Below are 19606 nucleotides of genomic sequence, written 5' to 3'. Positions count from 1 at the left end.
TCTCGGGTACAATGAGTGCAGTTTGATAAGGAAATGAGTTGTAGGTTTTACTGAGCATCTTACAGAACCAGCCACAGTTCTTCTGGACACTCTGACTGCCACACTCGCGTCTTCATTTTGCGCCAAAACTCAGCAGCCTTCATCATATTTTCTTTTTTAATCTGAAAAGTGCTCTCTTATGTAATATGCTGCTCAGATAGAAAATTTTTTTCCCGTGTAACATTTAATTTTGTGCTGGAAAACGAACGTTTGGAACTCTAAAATGCTTTTGTACTGACTCGATAATGTAGACGTCATAAATAAAATAGAAATCTGTAGCAAATGCTGTATGGAAAAAAAAAATAGGGTGTCTAAGACTTTTGCACAGTACTGTATCTCTTATATGATCATGATATTCTCCTGTTTTATTGTGTTATTGTTTTTTTTAATCCATACCACACTGTAGTGATGAGTAACTCTCTATTCTTAAAATGCTAGTCCCCCTGTGTCGTAATAAAGAAATGCTTCATTTTCTAATTTAATTTTTGTAGATATAAACCATGGTTGTCCCATCTTGCTCATGGTGATCTGTTAAGTTTAGTTTAAACTCTAATCTGACCAGATAAACATAGTTTAGACTTGACGAAAGACTAACAGCCAGTTGAATTAGGAATGAAATTAAACTTCTTTCAGACTGACTTATTGATGTTTTCTGCTCATTATCACAGAGTCAATGCAAAAAGACCAACCCTCAGTGGAGAGAGAAGTTTGACTTCAACCAGTTTTTGGATGGGCCAAACTTTTTGAAGATAAGCATCTGGGCCAAAGAGGGCCGGAAATATGAGGAATGTTATGGACAGTGAGTGTCAGAAATTCTTATGTGCTAAAGAGCTGCTGGTGGTTAAATGAACACAGTTTTCCCAGATATGGAGTCTGAAGTTTGGTACTGAATCTTTGAGGCATATCTAGCTATTATATAGGGAAAGACTATAACTACCACAGGGCTCGACATTAACTTTTAAACCCACTTGCCCTGGGGGGAAAGTGAGGGGAAATTTCCATTTGCCCCCCAATATTATCACTTGCCCCCTATTTTGTGAGTACTACGGTACTTTTTTTTTAGGAAAACCATAGAACAGTTGTGAATTGCAACATAAAATGAAGATCCCACATTGAGTTGAAGTTTGGTTATTGATTAAGTTTATTATTAAGTTTGGTTATTGGTTACATTTTACTTGTAACCAACAATAACAATTTTATCCAAAATAATTTTTCCTGCCTTAGTCGATTTATTTCCATTTCACATGCATGCAGCTGTTGTAAAGTTCAGTGTGTTTGTGTAGAACTCTCTCAGACTGTAGGGTCATTACTCGATAATGTAGAAATCTATAACAAAGTTTGTATGAAGAAAACAATAGGGTGCCAAGACTTTTGAACAGTACTGTGTTTGAGAATATTTATGTATCTTTTTTTTTTTTTTTTTTGTTATATCATCCACCTCTAGATTTGGAAAAAAAAAAACCAACAACCCTGTGCTGTGTCATGACAGACAGGAGAATGTTTGAGTTTAAAATTATTGTTTAGTGTGTAGGTTGTGGGTGTTTATACAGACCTGGCAACCTGTAACTGTATCAGTGCAGCCGATCTGTCATGACACAGCGTGGTTTTTTTTTTTAAATAAAGAAACCTGGAGGTGGATGATGTAGCAAAAAAAGATGTGTGTTATTTACCAGCTGGGAGGTCCGTATGGTGAAATACCGGTGAATGGTGAATGGTCCGTATGGTGAAAAATCTTCTTCCTCAGGGTAGTAAAACTCGCTTTCGCTGTGAAGACTGTCGTTATCACTATCCATGCTGTAAAATTAATGCTATTATGCTGAGAAATGCTGGCAAAAATTTATAAGATTTTTGATAAAAATCTTATAAATAAATCTTAGATAAATGTTGACAAAAATTGCTACTATGTATGTTGTTGTTGTGAATGAGCGAGTCGCCAGAGGTCCGTAACTGGGGTCTGTACTGTAGGATACGGACCCGCTCGCCAGCCAATCAGAGCGCAGGATTTGATGGAAACCGGACCGCAAAAAAAAAAAATATATTTTGCACAGGACGGTGTTCCTCTGAGAACAGAAACAAAGCTCCAGCTCTCTCTGCTCTTAATCTGTTCTGTTCTTTCAGGATTTATCGCGCAGGTCACTCCTTGTTGAGGTCTTTTATGCCCGAGTTGTTTGAAACCAAGCTGGGTTTTCTGTGTCGAATAAGGAAGCGGCTTCACCTGTAAGAAAATCAAACACTTTCATGAAGGCGCTATAACTCGAATGCGAGCAGAAAAAAATAAAATGAGAGTCTGAAGCAAACTCTTCCATCCTCACTTCCAACTTTCTGTTTTTGTAAAATACATTTTAAATACAATTGTGAATTTCTCTGGAGGAGTTTTCAGGCTGAGCTCCTCTCCTTGTATTCTTTAACCACTCATTTCATCATTGTTCTTGAAGCATTTGCTTCTATTTGTTAACGTTATTCTTGATAGCGGGGAGACGGTAATGCCTTTTATCCATTTCTCTGTTTGAACAAACAGAAACAGCGCAAAAATTAACCATATTGAAGACAGATTAAGCCTTGCTTGCATGAAAGACGGTGTCTGTCTGACCCCAGCTGTAATTATCACATGATGCGTGACGTCATGCACAAGGGGTCTGTAAACAGTACATGTACCATACTACAACAGCGGGGGTATATAAAATAACTCGCAAAGCAGTAAATGAAACCGAGTCTAAGAAAACAGCCAAGACATAATGGCGGATACGTAGTGAGGGACGCTTTTAGGAACTGAAATAAAAGATCAAAAAGCCTCATTTTTATGGTGCTAGTTCATAATATATGCTTATTCCAATTTGCCCAGTCGGGTATGTCAGGGACATCCCACTTGCCTGAATGCATGTTTCACTTGCCCCGGGCAATCGGGCAGTGCTTAATGTCGAGCCCTGTACCAGTTTAGCATCATGCAAATTATTTATATAAGTCTTTGCCTCCAGGGACACTGTTGGGCGACATATACTGTTTGTACAAACATTGTTTCATAGGTTTTTATTAAAATGGAAATCAAAGTAGAGCTTCATCATCAGATCTTTAGGTCTCAAAATGAGCACTTTTATATTCTTAAAAAGTTCCTAAAAGGTTCTTTGGAGAACTATGGTTCTTATTTTCCTAAAGGGGGTGGCATGGTGGTGCAGTGGTTAGCATTGTTTCCTCACAGCATGAAGGTTCCGGGTTTGAACCTCATAGCCGATGGGGGCCTTTCTGTGTGGAGTTTGCATGTTCTCCCTGTGCCTGTATGGGTTTCCTCCAGATGCTCCGGTTTCCTCCCAGAGTAGATTAACTCTAAATTGCCCATAGGTGTGAATGGTTGCTTGTCTGGTGAAGCCGTGATAGGCTTAGCAAACCAGCGGTGGATGAAGCATGCTGAAGATAAACACAGAAATCCTCGTTAAAGGCTGGCAACTGACAGACATCATCTGATGGCCTACAGGCATGAGAGAGATTGATTTTCCTAAAGGCTCCATGTGTTTTGGATTTTTGTGATCAAGGGATAAATGGGGAAACCCATAAAACAACTATCCATCCATCCATCCATCCATCCATCCATCCATCCATCCATCCATCCATCCATCCATCCATCCATCCATCCATCCATCCATCCATCCATCCATCCATCCATCCATCCATCCATCCATCCATCCATCCATCCATCCATCCATCCATCCATCCATCCATCCATCCATCCATCCATAACCGCTTATCCTGTGCAGAGTCGCGGGCAAGCTGGAGCCTGTTCCAGCTGACTATGGGCGAGAGGCAGGGTACACCCTGGACAGGTCGCTAGATCATCCCAGGGCTACCACAGAGAGACAAACAACCATTCACACTCATGTTCACACCTACAGTCAATTTGGAGCCACCAATTAGCCTAACCTGCATGTCTTGGGACTGTGGGGAATAAACCCACGCAGACACGGGGAGAACATGCAAACTCCACACAGAAAGGCCCCCCTCAGCCACTGGGCTCAAACCCAGAACCTTCTTGCTGTGAGGCGACAGTGCTAACCACTACACCACCGTGCCGCCCATAAAACAACTAAAGATCCAAAAAAATGAAGGATGAAACCTTTGAATTTTTCTAAAAGTTTATGTAATGTCCATTTGTCAATATTTGTCATATAAACTAAGTCTCTTTTACAGGCTAAGTAACTCCGTTTACACAAAGCTAAACTGGTAGCTATAAGTTCCTTTGTTTTAATAACATTAGCCTTGTAGCTCCAGTGCAAAATTAACGAAGCAAACTTTGGACACCAAAGACCAAAAGATGTCTTTGGCAGCTTATTGGGGAAATTATATAAATTTTGCACTTTTTTTCTCCCATAATTTTAGATTTTCCATGAGAATCAGTTTGTGACTCTCACGGCATTATTTATGAAATGTGCATGATCTGTTCAGGTGTGAAGTTAACCTGTCTGGGTTGAAGGTGAACAAACGTCAGTTGTTCACGTGTAGCTTGGACCAGAGTCGAGCCAAAGTGGTTTTCCTCATCACACTGACGAGGTGCAGTGGTGTGTCCATCACTGACCTGTGTACACCCCTACTGGACGAGCCACATGAGCGAGAAAACATGATCAACAAATATGTTAGTTTCTACTCAACACTTTCTTTCCTTTTATTAGCATATATAGAACCACTCCATGAAGTATATTTATGTCCTTTATAAGTATATATTCATAACTCTGAATGTACTTCCTTAGAACTTCAGGAACTCCTTGAAGAATTTAAAGGACATTGGCTTCCTTCAGGTCAAAGTGTTCAAGGCTTTGGACCTCATGGCTGCAGATTTAAATGGTATAGACAGTCCTCATACCCTATCTTTGGTCAACTGTCAAGTCGTGAATGCTAAATATCTCCATTTGTAGGGAAGAGTGATCCATTCTGTGTGCTGGAGTTGGGAAATGACAGACTGCACAGTCATACACTCTACAAAACTCTTTACCCTGAATGGAATAAAGTCTTTACATTGTAAGTGGCACTATTCATGCTTTCATCAGCAGTTAAACATTGAGTCAAGCATGAATGATCTCTAATGGGGTGTAAATTGGGAACAACAGCTCTAGGGTATGCTGTTGTAATAAGATAATCAATGACAGCATGGTGTGGTGCTGATGAAGATGATTGTTTTTCCGATAAAAGCACGACTCGGTGTTTAATTCCTCTTAAACCACAGCAGTTTGCCAACAAGGTCAGCATTTAATTTATTAAAGTATGGCACATTATACCACAGCACGGTTGTTAAAGTCTATTATAAATCCGTTTGTGTGTTTAGTCCAGTCAAAGACATCCATGACGTTTTGGAAGTTACAGTCTTTGATGAGGATGGAGACAAGGCCCCAGATTTCCTGGGAAAAGTGGCCATTCCTTTACTCTCGGTAAGTAGCGGAAATGTCTCTTAGTTCACACGCTCTTGCTAAATGAAAGTCAAGACGTGAAGAATGGATGTGGGTGTACCACAGTAAATTAGGTCAGCGGTTCTCAACCTTTTCATACTTGTAATGAGTCAAGGCCCATTAAAAAAGATCCCCAATTATTTTGGCTTATCTATTCTTTTAGAATCTAATCATCTTTAATAATTGTAACGTGTATTAATGGGATGCAACATCACTCCCTGTTACAGATGGGAGCCCAGGAATTAAATAAATGCAATAAAAACAATTTTTAATTGTAGGTATTGTATCTAAAACTGTATGGATGTGCCAAAAGCCAACATAAAACCATTCATGCAGGGCGTTCTCAGTCAAAATGATCTAAAAGTGGAGTCTGGTCCATTAACACAAGAACTTATAGCCATGTTTGTGTACAGCAAACAAGCAAGTTATTAAAACCAAGAAGTACACTCAAAAGAAGTGGATATGGAAACCACTCAGTGGGATTAGATCCTTACACGCTAACAAAAAGGATTTTTCCCTTTGAGTTGGAAAATTATCCATCCGTTGAGTTCCCTGATATCTCAAACTACCTGGTGCTGCAGACATCGTTCTACACGGACACACAGATGAAAACCTGGAAGAGCATAGAGGCGAACAACTTTTTATATGTGGTTGGGTTAAATATCTTGGGATCAGGACACAAGATAAATCCTGTATTGTTTATGCCCGAAGGAGGAATGTTAGAACTTTTTGTATGCGTCTTCGCGATGGTTGCTAGGACGCTACAAGTTTCAGTATCGAGTGTAAACAAGCCACAGCCACACAATTCTCAATCCTTCCTGCTCTTTAATTCCAGGTAAATCATTCACAAAGATCCATAGAAACACCTTTAAAGACCTGGGTATTATGCATATTATATTGTTGTTAGTTTACATTATACAGTGCTCAGCGTAAATGAGTAGACCCCCTTTGAAAAGTAACATTTTAAACAATATCTCCAAAAAGTTGACAAGACAAAGTTTAATATAACATCTTTTTAACTTATAACGTGAAAGTAAGGTTAATAATATAACTTAGATTACACATTTTTTCAGTTTTACTCAAATTAGGGTGGTGCAAAAATGAGTACACCCCACAACAAAAACTACTACATCTAGTACTTTGTATGGCCTCCATGATTTTTAATGACAGCACCAAGTCTTCTAGGCATGGAATGAACAAGTTGGTGACATTTTGCAACATCAATCTTTTTCCATTCTTCAGCAATGACCTCTTTTAGTGACTGGATGCTGGATGGAGAGTGATGCTCAACTTGTCTCTTCAGAATTCCCCATAGGTGTTCGATTGGGTTCAGATCAGGAGACATATTTGGCCACTGAATCACTTTCACCCTGTTCTTCTTCAGAAATCCAACAGTGGCCTTAGATGTGTGTTTAGTCATGTTGGAAAAGTGCATGACGACCAAGGGCACGGAGTGAAGGTAGCATCTTCTCTTTCAGTATAGAGCAATACGTCTGTGAATTCATGATGCCATCAATGAAATGCAGCTCCCCGACACCAGCAGCACTCATGCAGCCCCACATAAGGACACTGCCACCACCATGTTTCACTGTAGGCACCATGCATTTTTCTTTGTATTCCTCACCTTTGCGACACCATACAGTTTTGAAGCCATCAGTTCCAAAAACATTTGTCTTGGTCTCATCACTCCAGAGTATAGAGTCCCAGTAGTCTTCATCTTTGTCAGCATGGGCCCTGGCAAACTCTAGGCGGGCTTTTTTGTGCCTGGGCTTTAGGAGAGGCTTCTTTCGTGGACGGCATCCATGCATGCCATTCCTCTGCAGTGTACGCCGTATTGTGTCACGAGAAATAGTCACCCCAGTTTGGCTGTCTACTTCTTTAGATAACTGCAGTGAACTTGCATGCCGATTTTCTTCAACCCTTCTCATCAGAAGACGCTCCTGTCGAGGTGTTAACTTCCGTGGACGACCTGGACGTCTCTGTGAGATGGTTGCAGTTCCATCTTTCTTAAATTTTTGTACCACTTTTGCTACAGTATTCTGACTGATGAGTAAAGCTTTGCTGATCTTCTTGTAGCCTTCACCTTTGTGGTGGAAAGAAATTATTTTTTTCTCAGGTCTTGTGTCATTTCTCTTCCATGTGGTGCCATTGCTGACAGCATGAAATGGGAAGGGGTTTTCATTAAGTAACACCCTTTTATAGTCAACTGTCTGCTGGATACCTGTGTAATGACTAATTAGACTCACCTGTGATTGTATTCTTGTTAAATTAGACATTTGTAGTCTTCAATTTAGCTTTGCTCCAGAGACTTTCAGTGGGGTGTACTCATTTTTGCACCACCCTAATTTGAGTAAAACTGAAAAATGTGTAATCTAAGTTATATTATTAACCTTACTTTCACGTTATAAGTTAAACAGATGTTATATTAAACTTTGTCTTTTTAACATTTTGGAAATTGTTTGTGTTCATTGAGATATTGTTTAAGATGTTACTTTTCAAAGGGGCTGTACTCATTTACGCTGAGCACTGTAGCAACCATGATCAAACAGAAAACAAAAACACATCTGAGGACTTAAGCGTCTCCTGAACTTCAAGACATCACAAAATAACAGAAAATGGTCATTTGCGAATCCAGACGAAGTAATTCAGAGGAATTTACAAACCTTTCACGAAGTGATCACTGCAAACTCAAGCGTTCTTCGACTCAGCTCCCTTCAATTGCAGTGAAATCAGAATCAGAAGCACTTTATTGCCAGGTATGTTACACACATGAGGAATTTGACTCCGGTTCGACTTAGCTTTCATAGTACAGACAGAAAGAAAGTATAGAAAAAAAAAAACCACACACTCAGAGTCTCACTGTAGTGAACTCCAGGGGGAGAATCGCGTTTCTACAGCAACGGCCTTGAAGGCAGTGCTGGCTGGGGAAGCCAAGATAAGATTGGAATTTATTTAGACTTAAGATGGGTAGACGTGTCCTTTTCCGCTTAACCCGCTTGTCCATTCTGGCCACCAAAATGATCCATTTCTCTTTGCAAAGCCATCAACTTCTCCATGATGTTATCAATGTTGCGACTCAAGTTCTGAACAGCCACAGTCTGAGCGCCAACAGCTCTGCCCACCGCCTCAATCATGTCGGGCAGCTTTGTGGGGCTTTGAACAGCTGCCGCCGTTAACTGATTTCCTCGATACACCAGGGCAATGCCAAGTCCAATCAGCAAAAATCCTGTGATCATGGTTCCAAATAGGTAAATATCCTCAATGTCCTCCACGGAAAGAATCGCCAAGCACACCACACGCCACTTCTCCCAGGCATCCATGGTGTATCCGGCTGCAAACGTTCCGGCAGGACAGGCAGGTTCCCCCGAACCTCAGACTTCTCATCGAGAAGATTGTGTCAATTGCGTGAAGTGACCAGTTGATCAAATCCATAATTTCGATTCGTAGAACAGTGCAGGAAGGGTCTCTCAGACGAGACGAGTCCGCAGAAGCAAAGCAGGAGAGAGGCTTGTCAGGAAGGGAGAGGCTGAGAAATGAGAGATGAGAGGAAAAAACACCCACACATTTCGCTCCTATCAGGACCGGAATGTGTAGGCATTAAAAAAAAACCCTCAGCACAGCATTCCGTGAAGCACGGAGAAGAATTAACACAACAATTACACAAAAACATAGAAAGTACGAGAGAGCAAAGTCCCGTGGCAGCCGTCTGCGGCGCCATCTTGGATGGAAATCTTGAAAGGTTCAAGAGCCACCTTTCTCATCGTCTTTTGATAAAATCCTTTGCTATTTCACCCTTTATCACTTCACAGGGAATCTGGAAGAAACTTTTATCAGTTTCATGGTTTCGAACAGCCCAAAACAATGCAAGCGTAGGGCATTTTAATGATTAGCAAGGCACTCCAGCAATGAACAGTGAGCTTAGCTGACCACCACTTCATGTCTTGCTTATCTAATGAGGCGGATGTGATGTCGGATGCAACCCAGTAATTGTGCCCTACTAAAAATTAGCTTCAACTTGGAAAAAAAAATTGCGGCCCACTAGATGGTGCTTCACGGCCCAGTAATGGGTTGAGAAACACTGAATTAGGTCACATTGTACGTATGTATACATATACAGACAGCATCTTCCTATCATGTCGTTAAAGAGGTTTTTAAAAACAGTAACAATGGATTAAAGTTTATAATCATTGATTTAAAAAAAAAAGTGTTTGTCTGTAACAGATACGTAACAGGCAGCTGATTTCTTACCCACTGAAGAAAGAGGACTTGGGAGGATTATCCAAAGGATCCATTTTGTTAGAGCTTGAGGTCTTCTTTAATCCAGTAAGTCAGATTTCCTCCAAGCATCTCTACCCGTGTTGGTTAATTTACTTCGATGCAGACTGATGTTTTCTTTCCTCATTTATACATCAATTAGATCAAAGCAAGCATTAGGACCTTCAACCCAAAGGAGAGGAAATTCCTTGAAGACAATTCTAAGTTTTCCAAAAAGGTGCAATAGAAAATATCGAGGCAAACTGTCAGGGCTTTGGTCTGTTAGCACTTTACAAACCTCTCATTTCTGTTAGATCCTGGCGAGAAATGTTCTCCGTGTGAGGAACATCTATAGATCAATCAGACAGATCTTGCAGTATATCAAGAGCTGTTTCCAGTGGGAGAGTGTTCAGCGGAGCATCTTTGCATTTGTGGTGAGTCCAAAGTCATTGTGAAGCAGAAATTATTTTTTCCAAATTTTTCTGTCTTGGAGTTAATAAGACAAAAAAAAAGTACCTTGTCATGTTCTAGAGAGATGTGTAATAGGAAAGCTTCTGTCCTGACACTGGAGACTCCTTTAATAAATGTTCAACAAACATCCAGAGAACTTCACCATGGTTGACTAAGTTGTTACTATCGAGATGGTAACGTATTAGAAGAAGTGCATTAATGTAAACTTATTTGCTTTACAGATATGGTACTGTCAGAGCTGCTGCTCTAGAAAATTATTCAAGCACCTTCTGACCAATCAGATTTGAGAATTCAACAGCACTGTGGTGTATATTTAACAATTGTACCACGAAATCAAGTTGAATATGAGCTGATAGCCGACGAGGCGCATAGTGCAGAGCTGGTTATAAGCCATGTACGACGAGATTGAGTGGAATAACTGTTTTATTCTATCCACATTCACTGGATTTTGAGAAACGGAGCATTTTTATTTTTTTGCAAATCTGATAAATAAAAACTTTGTACAAAATGTCCGACAAAATAATTTCCGCTTAGAATGTAAACAAACCAGCGAAATGACAGTAGCAATTTGTGAAAAATGCTACAATAATAATTCTTGAAAAATGAAAGATACATTCTTGCCATCAAATACTTTTATTCCATGTTTTATTTTTTGGGGTTTTGTTTTCGCGTAGAGTTTTTATTTGATCCTCAGTTGGTTCAGCAACACACTCTGCCATTTTGTTTTTCTCTACTCATGGTATATGAGCTGAGAGCCTAGTAGTAGAGTAGCCAATCAGAGCGCACGATTGTTCATATCCAGTGAATATAGATAGAATAATATGTATTAGCAGATGATCAAAGCTTTCATACTGCATACATGAAAATCCCTCACCTTTCGGCGAAATTCGCCGTTTTGAAACCAAAATGGGTGACCTACGTGAATCGTGTAGATCCGATGAGAAAAAAAATTGGGGGGGGGTTTGATATTGACCCAAAGGGCAAGGAGGTCGCTTCACACCCATAGACAGTTCGTGCCGGTTTGCGCCTCCTCCTCCTGCTTTGATATTGACGCCATAGCGACGAGTACATCTCGCTGCGAAGGGCAAGCAGCATCATTTCGCGCCTCTTCTCCTGCTGGCCAGAGCGTGCACACATCAGTCAGAGTGCTGACCAGACCACCAGAAGCTGGAAGCTGGATTGAGTCATCGGACTGAATTTCCTACTTTTTTCAAACTTTCCTGATTGCTATCAAAACAAACAAAACTTCCGGCTTGATTACGTCAGCATTCGAAAGAGGGCGCGCGTGTCTTTTGACAATCCCTGTGTCCGAAATTGCTCGCTACTCACTATATAGGGCACTGTATAGTGGAGACGCCATTTTGTAGTGCTGTCCGTGCTGAAAGAAAATCAAATTAAAAGTCTCAAATTTGATTTAATAAAAGACAGCAGCAAAGAAGAAAGTATTCAGCCTTGATTTAAAAAGAACTGAAAGCTGCAGGTACTTCCATATCTCGGCAGGCTGAGTGGTATGCTGGGGCACCTCTTGCCAGCAGACCAGGATATCCAGAGGGAACTTGTGCGGTTCAGTGTTGACCTGACCATCCCCAGCTTCAAGGAGGGAGAGAGCATCGTGGAGTGGTGGGGTCATGTCTTCGACAAACCAGACAAGTACCCCTCCCTGGGTGCACTGGTTAAGTGTTGCCTCTCCATCTTTCATGGACCTAGAGTCGAGTCCTCATTTAGTCTGATGAATGATGTAATTGATCAAAGGAGTGGCAACATGAATGTGGAAACCTTTAATGCAATACAGACGGTCAAGTACACGCTGATGTCCAGGGGGAAGACAGCTATGCAGGTCTTTAGAAGGGAGGACGTGAAGTTTGGGGAAGTGGACAGAACATTGTGCAAGAACATTAACTCTGCAGCAGCCACATACAAACACCAGCAGAGGGTGAACAAGGAGGAAAAGCAGCAGCAGCAGAGCAAGTATGGCTCTCAAGCAACTTGCAGTGCTCAGCAGGCCAAGAAACAGACTGCTGAAGGAGAGAAGCGGGCAAGGCTGAAACATGTGGCAACTCAGTGAAAGCGGAAGGTGGTCCAGGCAAATAAAAGGAAAAAAAGATCACTATTCCTTGTGTGTTCTCCACTTTCTTCGTTCTATTATTCGCATTTTTTTCCAGAGCACAATTTCACTATAACTACATGTATTTGAATTTATATTTGTACTGTATGTCCTTGTGCAAATGTCAATACAGTATACTTAGTAAGGAGGCTATAATATTTATTCTGGGGGAGGACCGCCCGAACAAAATAAAACAACACCAGAGGCCACGTCACCACTCGCGCACCCTTCTCACCTTTTTCACCCCGACCCGTTTTCATGCCTGATACTGGTATTGCATAGAAACTAGTGCTGTCAAAAATGTCGCGTTATTAACGCGTTAACTTGACTCAATTTTAACGGCGATAATTTTTTTTTTATCACGAGATTAACGCTCTGTGACATGATGTAGGTTTTTCATAAGCTTTTGAAACTGCCAGGAACTTGGAACAGAGACTTTGCTTAGAAAAACGATAGCAGCTAGACTGTAATGCCATGCCCTGCACAGCCAGAGTCCTCTGCCCTCCCCCGAAGAGCCACGGTGCTTGGCTTAGGTTTCGTTTTCCCATCGGCGGTCCAGCCCGACTTTGCAGTGGCTGTGACAAGACGTGTTATGCTCTGCAATAAAAAAAAACCCAAAAAAAACATTGGTACAACCAGTGTTCGAACTATGCCGATATTTTCGGGGGGGTCCCTTTTTTTCCCTTGGGGGGGGTGCTTGCGCTTGTCTCAGAGCGCGGCTCTCCATCGCGCGCTCACTTCGGATATGCAAATGTTTCCCGTTACACACGATTGCTATGTCAATAAACATAATTTTGCCAATATTTTAGAGACCCCCCAACATTTCCCAAATCATGTTTTCAAGGGATCTCATGTCTGTTTCAGGGGATCTCGGATCCCCCGTGTACCCCCGTAGTTCGAACGGTGAGCAAGCCCATTCACTTTTTTATGCTGATAAGAGAATTACATGGTTTTTCATGTGACAAAAATGTGCGATTAAATTGCGATTAATCGCGAGTTAACTATGACAGTCGCGACATTAATCGCAATTAAATATTTTAATCGCTTGACAGCACTAATAGAAACTGAAGTGAAAATATGTGACCAGGGCATCCCTAGTTATATAATCACTTGTCACATTGCAATTATTCACAGATTAAAAAAAAAAAAAAAGGAAATTACACGATTGCAAGTTGGCTACAGGGTTTGTTGTCACTGCGTATGCCGTCATCGTGCTTCACTATGGCTCTGTTTGTTCACATATACATATACAGACAGGAGTGAAAACATGAACTCATCACCTGTGATAGCTGATCCAGTCACTGTTTGTCGTCTTTCATTTTACCACAAGGCCACTTCCACTCGATAGAGTTTTATGTGTGATCATGATTCGGTCAAACAGGAAGGGAGGTTTTTGGGGTTTTTTTGTTTTGTTTTACTGGAAAAGATGTTCATTATGCCTCATTATGACAAAGGCTAAGGAGGAACCACGAGCTAATCAATGTCTGTACACACTCATTCATTCATGCCGTCTGTCTTCTACTCCAGATCTTTGTGCTCACCGTGTGGTACTGGGACTTCTACATGCTACCTCTGTTCCTGGTCATACTGCTCCTGTGGAACTATACTCATGTCGCCTCTGAGTGGGGAAGCCAGGAAATGGTGAGTGCCAATGTCAGGACCATAACAGGCAACTTCACTACACTCACTGAGCAAAGATTAGCATCTTTTATACATACTAAATGTATCTCATAGTTGTCAAAAGCTTATGAAAAAATTAAATGATGCATCATATCCAAGACTGAGAACTGCTAAAAAAAAAAAGAGTATTAAATAAATAATTAATGAAGAAGTACTCGTCACATTTTCTGTAATTGGAAAACATAATTACAGTGTATATCCCACTGGAGGATATTTCAGCATGTTGTAGTGTGTTACTGTGTTTAGCCTATGGCTCTTGTGTGCACAGGTCGTATTGCTTTGCCTGGTTTTTGAGTCAGTCTAAATTTACTTTGACTTCTTGTATTTCATTGCAGATAGTATGAACCCATATTGTATTTCATGTTTGTTTGTTTTTTATTCTGGCCAACTTCGTTTCATTTGTTAATATACATCCAGGTGGCACGGTGGTGTAGTGGTTAGCACTGTCGCCTCACACCAAGAAGGTTCTGGGTTTGAGCCCAGGGGCTGACAGGGGCCTTTCTGTGCGGAGTTTGCATGTTCTCCTCGTGTCTGCATGGGTTTCCTCCGGGTGCTCTGGTTTCCCCCACAGTCCAAAGACATGCAGGTTAGGTTAACTGGTGACTCTAAATTGACCGTAGGTGTGAATGTGAGTGTGAATGGTTGTCTATGTGTCAGCCCTGTGATGATCTGGCGACTTGTCCAGGGCGTGCCCCGCCTCTTGCCCATAGTCAGCTGGGATAGGCTCCAGCTTGCCCGCGACCCTGCACAGGATACAGTGCCTTGCAAAAGTATTCATACCCCTTGAACTTTTTCACATTTTTCCACCTTACAACCACGAACTTAAAAGTTCTTTATTGAGATTTTATGTGATAGACCAACACAGAGTAGCACATAATTGTGAAGTGAAACGAAAATGATAAATGGTCTTCAAAATTTTCATTAGTATTCAGCCCCCTATCCTCTGATACCTCTAAATACAATCCAGTGCAATCAATTGCCTTCAGAAGTCATCTAATTAGTTAATAGAGTCCTACTGTGTGTAATTTACTCTCAGCATAAATACACTTGTTCTGTGAAGGCCTCAGTGGTTTGTTAGAGAACACTGAAGAACAAACAGCATCATGAAGACCAAAGAACTCACCAGACAGGTCAGGGATAAAGTTCTGGAGAAGTTTAAAGCAGGGTTAGGTTATAAAAAAATATCCCAAGCTCTGAACATCTCAAGAAGCACTGTTCAATCCATCATGCAAAAATGGAAAAAGTATGGCACAACTGCAAACCTACCAAGACATGGCCGTCCACCTAAACTGACAGAGCGAGCAAGGAGAGCACTGGTCAGAGAAGCAGCCAAGAGGCCCATGATCACTCTGGAGGAGCTGCAGAAATCCACAGCTCAGGTGGGAGAATCTGTGCACAGGACGACTATAAGTCGTACACTCCACAAATCTGACCTTTTTGGAAGAGTGGCAAGAAGAAAGCCATTGTTGAAAGACAGGCATAAGAAATGTAGGGGACACAGCAAACATGTGGAAGAAGGTGCTTTGGTCAGATGAGACCAAAGTTGAACTTTTTGGCCTAAATGCAAAGCGCTATGTGTGGCAGAAAACTAACACTGCTCATCACCCTGCACACACCATCCCCACTGTGAAACATGGTGGTGGCAACATCATGCTATGGGGATGCTTTTCTTCAGCAGGGACAGGGAAGCTGGTCAGAGTTGATGGGAAGATGGATGGAGCTAAATACAGGGCAATCCTGGAAGAAAACCTGTTGGAGGCTGCAAAAGGCTTGAGACTGGGAAGGAGATTCACCTTCCAGCAAGACAGTGACCCTAAACATACAGCCAGAGCTACAATGGAATGGTTTAGATCAAAGAATATTTGTGTGTTAGAATGGCCCAGTCAAAGTCCAGACCTAAATCCCATTGAGCATCTGTGGCAAGACTTGAAAATTGCTGTTTACAGACGCTCTCCATCCAATCTGGCTCAGCTTGAGCTATTTTGCAAAGAAGAATGGGCAAAAATTTCAGTGTCTAGATGTGCAAAGCTGGTAGAGACATACCACAAAAGACTTGCAGCTGTAATTGCAGCAAAAGGTGGCTCTACAAAGTATTGACGCAGGGGGGCTGAATACTAATGCACACCACATTTTTCAGATTTTTTTTGTTTAAAATTTTGAAGACCATTTATCATTTTCGTTTCACTTCACAATTATGTGCTACTCTGTGTTGGTCTGTCACATAAAATCTCAATAAAGAACTTTTAAGTTCGTGGTTGTAAGGTGGAAAAATGTGAAAAAGTTCAAGGGGTATGAATACTTTTGCAAGGCACTGTAAGTGGTTACCGATAATGGATGGATGGAATATACATCCTTTCCTGCGTTTCAGGCCTGAAACACATTTCAAAAAAAGTTGGGACGGGGAAATTAAGGCTAGTAATGATGTACAACAATTAAATAATGATGTGATTTGAAACAGGTGATTGTCATGATGATTTGATACAAAATCAGTATCCAGGAAAGGTCTAGTCTTTGAGGAGTAAATATGGGCTGAGGATCTACAGTTTGTCAACAAAAGCATGAGAAAATTATTGAAATATTTAAAAACGTTCCTCAAAGAAAGATACGAAGGGATTTCGATATATGACCTTCAAAGGTATATAATATCATTAAACGATTCAAGGAATCTGCAGAGTTTCAGTGTGTAAAGGGCAAGGGCACAAGCCTAAGCTGAACACCTGTGATCTCTGATCCCTCAGACAGCACTGCATCAAGAACCGTCATTCATCTATAGCTGATATAACCACATGGCCTCGGGATTACTTTGGCAAATCTTTGTCAAGCTCTACAATACAGAATTACATCCACAAATGTCAGTTAAAACTTTACTGTGCAAAGAGGAAGCCTTATGTTAACTGTGTCTGGAAGTACCATCGACTTCTCTGGGCTCGGTGGCATCTGGGATGGACCATCACACAGTGGAAATGTGTTTTGTGGTCAGACAAATCAGTATTCCAGGTCTTTTCTTGGAACAAATGGACGTCGTGTGCTCAGGAGCAAAGACGAAAAGAACCATCCAGATTGTTATCAGCAATAAGTCCAAAAGCCAGGGTCTGTCATGGTATGGGGTTGTGTTAGCGCCCTTGGCAAAGGCAACTTACTCTTCTGTGATGTCAGCATTAATGCAGAAAAGTACATTGAGATTTTGGAGCAACATATGCTGCCTTCAATACGACATCTTTTCCAGGGAGATTTCAACAAGACAGTGCAAAGCCACATTCTGTTCGTGTTACAAAGGCATGGCTGTGGAAGAAGAGGGTGCCTGTCCCTTCTGTCCCCAATAGAGAATGTGCGGTGAATTTTGAAACGAAAAATATAACAACGGTGACCCCGTACTGTTACACACCTTAAGACCTGTTAGCAGGATGAATGGGACAAAATAACACCTGAAACACTTCATCACTTGGTGTCTTCGGTCCTTAAAGGAACAGTCCACCGTACTTCCATAATGAAATATGCTCTTATCTGAATTGAGACGAGCTGCTCCGTACCTCTCCAAGCTTTGCGCGACCTCCCAGTCAGTCAGACGCGCTGTCACTCCTGTTAGCAATGTAGCTAGGCTCAGCATGGCCAATGGTATTTTTTGGGGCTGTAGTTAGATGCGACCAAACTCTTCCGCGTTTTTCCTGTTTACATAGGTTTATATGACCAGTGATATGAAACAAGTTCAGTTACACAAATTGAAACGTAGCGATTTTCTATGCTATGGAAAGTCCGCACTATAATGACAGGCGTACTAACACTTTCTGCGCGCTTCGACAGCGCATTGATACAGAGCTCAGATATCAATGCGCTGCTGAAGCGCGCAGAAGGTGTTAGTACGCCTGTCATTATAGTGCGGACTTTCCATAGCATAGAAAATCGCTACGTTTCAATTTGTGTAACTGAACTTGTTTCATATCACTGGTCATATAAACCTATGTAAACAGGAAAAACACGGAAGAGTTTGGTCGTATCTAACTACAGCCCCAAAAAATACCATTGGCCATGCTGAGCCTAGCTACATTGCTAACAGGAGTGACAGCGCGTCTGACTGACTGGGAGGTCGCGCAAATCTTAGAGAGGTACGGAGCAGCTCGTCTCAATTCAGATAAGAGCATATTTCATTATGGAAGTACGGTGGACTGTTCCTTTAAGGGGTCATCCATAATTTTCATCATTATCACGAGCGTACAAACCGTACACGGGGGGGAGGGGGTTAATGACCAGGCGTACACTTTTTAAAAATGAAAAAATGATGATCCGTCAATGTGCGAATCGGTGGTCGCCATGTTAAAAATTTCGCACCACATCGGTGTTGCCAGCTAGCTCTACACGCTTTCTTTCTTCAATACAACAATGGCTGGCCCAGATTTTGACTGCATTTACAAATTTGTGAATAGCAGAAATACCGCTATTCACAAGACTCCTTCAAACGAGTACGAGCAGTTTTTAAACGTTTATTGTTTCCTGCATTCATCTGAGAAGCGGCAGGAGGCAGTTAGGGCAGGACAGGCTGCTTGGAAAGAATCAAAAACGAACGTTTCAAAGCAAGCTGAGCTGAGCTGTGCCGGCAAGCGATCGTCCGGATGGAAAAAGTTAAGTCGACTTTTACAATTCGGGATTATTTCTCTCATAAAACGGTACGTAGGATATCATATGGGTATTTTGTACTTGCGTCAGCAGTCAGTTGAATTTTATACAGTCAGTCTTCTTTTCTTCCATTTCAGAATGAAAGTCCTGCACGACCAGCCCCAGCTCCAAAACTGGCTTTCCTATTGTTCATGAGGAGCCAAAAGGCAACAGCTCCCCTTAAAAAGACTGTCCCTAATTTTAAAAAATGAATCGCCTGCTTTCTATGAAAATTTCTGGACCCGTCTTGTGTCTTCTTTTCTTCTCTTGTGAATCTTTGTATTGTCCTGTCATCCGATTTTAATAAAAAGTAATACAAGACATGGTTTTATTTTGAATTCCTATTCCACGTAGATCCATCATTTTTTGTCCGCTAATGTACACTTTTTTTTGGGGGGGGGGGGGGTGTTGCTCAAAAGTCTACTCTTTGTAGACTCATGATAATGATAAATTATGGATGACCCCTAAACGTCTTTTAAGTCTTGTCAAAAGGAAAGGCAATGTTATAGAGTGGTAAATGCTTTACTGTCCCAACTTTTTTTTTTTAATGTGTTGCAAGAATCAAAATTGAAATGTGTTTCTTTTGAAAAAGAAAAACAGTAAAATTCATGAGGTAAAGCATCAAATAATGTGCTGTTGTATTGTTCTGAGTGCAATACAGGGAAAAGATTATTTACAAATCATTGTTTTCAGTTTTAATTGCAATTCCAGTGTACCGTCCGAAGTTTTTCTGATTTGGGATTGTAGAAAGCTTACAGCTTGTCCAGCAAGTACTGTATGCAGAGATGTGACCTAAGCACTGCAGAATGCATGTAACAAAAGACAAATGTGGTCTGAAACCACCGAAACCTAAATTAATGCGTCTTTTGACATTTTCAGGAAAAATGTAAATTTCAACCACAAGTCTACGGTTAACACTGTCTACGGTTACAGTTAACTGATGCATCGTATTGACTGACTTGCAAATAGCAACATTTAC

The 19606-nt window shown here is 41.2% G+C and overlaps 1 protein-coding gene across 3 annotated transcripts in view; it reads left to right on the top strand.

The window, feature by feature from the left end:
• Positions 1-19606, top strand: part of mctp2b (multiple C2 domains, transmembrane 2b) — a 93495-nt gene that overhangs the window by 58084 nt on the left and 15805 nt on the right. For all 3 annotated transcript variants that reach the window (XM_060941046.1, XM_060941045.1, XM_060941047.1), the window contains 9 exons: positions 708-838; positions 4474-4660; positions 4776-4869; positions 4941-5043; positions 5348-5450; positions 9690-9791; positions 9886-9960; positions 10037-10156; positions 13825-13938. In XM_060941046.1, the coding sequence (XP_060797029.1) occupies positions 708-838; positions 4474-4660; positions 4776-4869; positions 4941-5043; positions 5348-5450; positions 9690-9791; positions 9886-9960; positions 10037-10156; positions 13825-13938 (1029 nt within the window). The remainder of the gene's footprint in view (positions 1-707; positions 839-4473; positions 4661-4775; positions 4870-4940; positions 5044-5347; positions 5451-9689; positions 9792-9885; positions 9961-10036; positions 10157-13824; positions 13939-19606) is intronic.

The sequence above is a fragment of the Neoarius graeffei genome, chromosome 15 (genome assembly GCF_027579695.1).
Source record: "Neoarius graeffei isolate fNeoGra1 chromosome 15, fNeoGra1.pri, whole genome shotgun sequence".
Classification (NCBI taxonomy): Eukaryota; Metazoa; Chordata; class Actinopteri; order Siluriformes; family Ariidae; genus Neoarius; species Neoarius graeffei.
The sequence above is the reverse complement of the archived record's forward strand: the minus strand, read 5'-3'. Positions and strand labels throughout refer to the sequence as shown.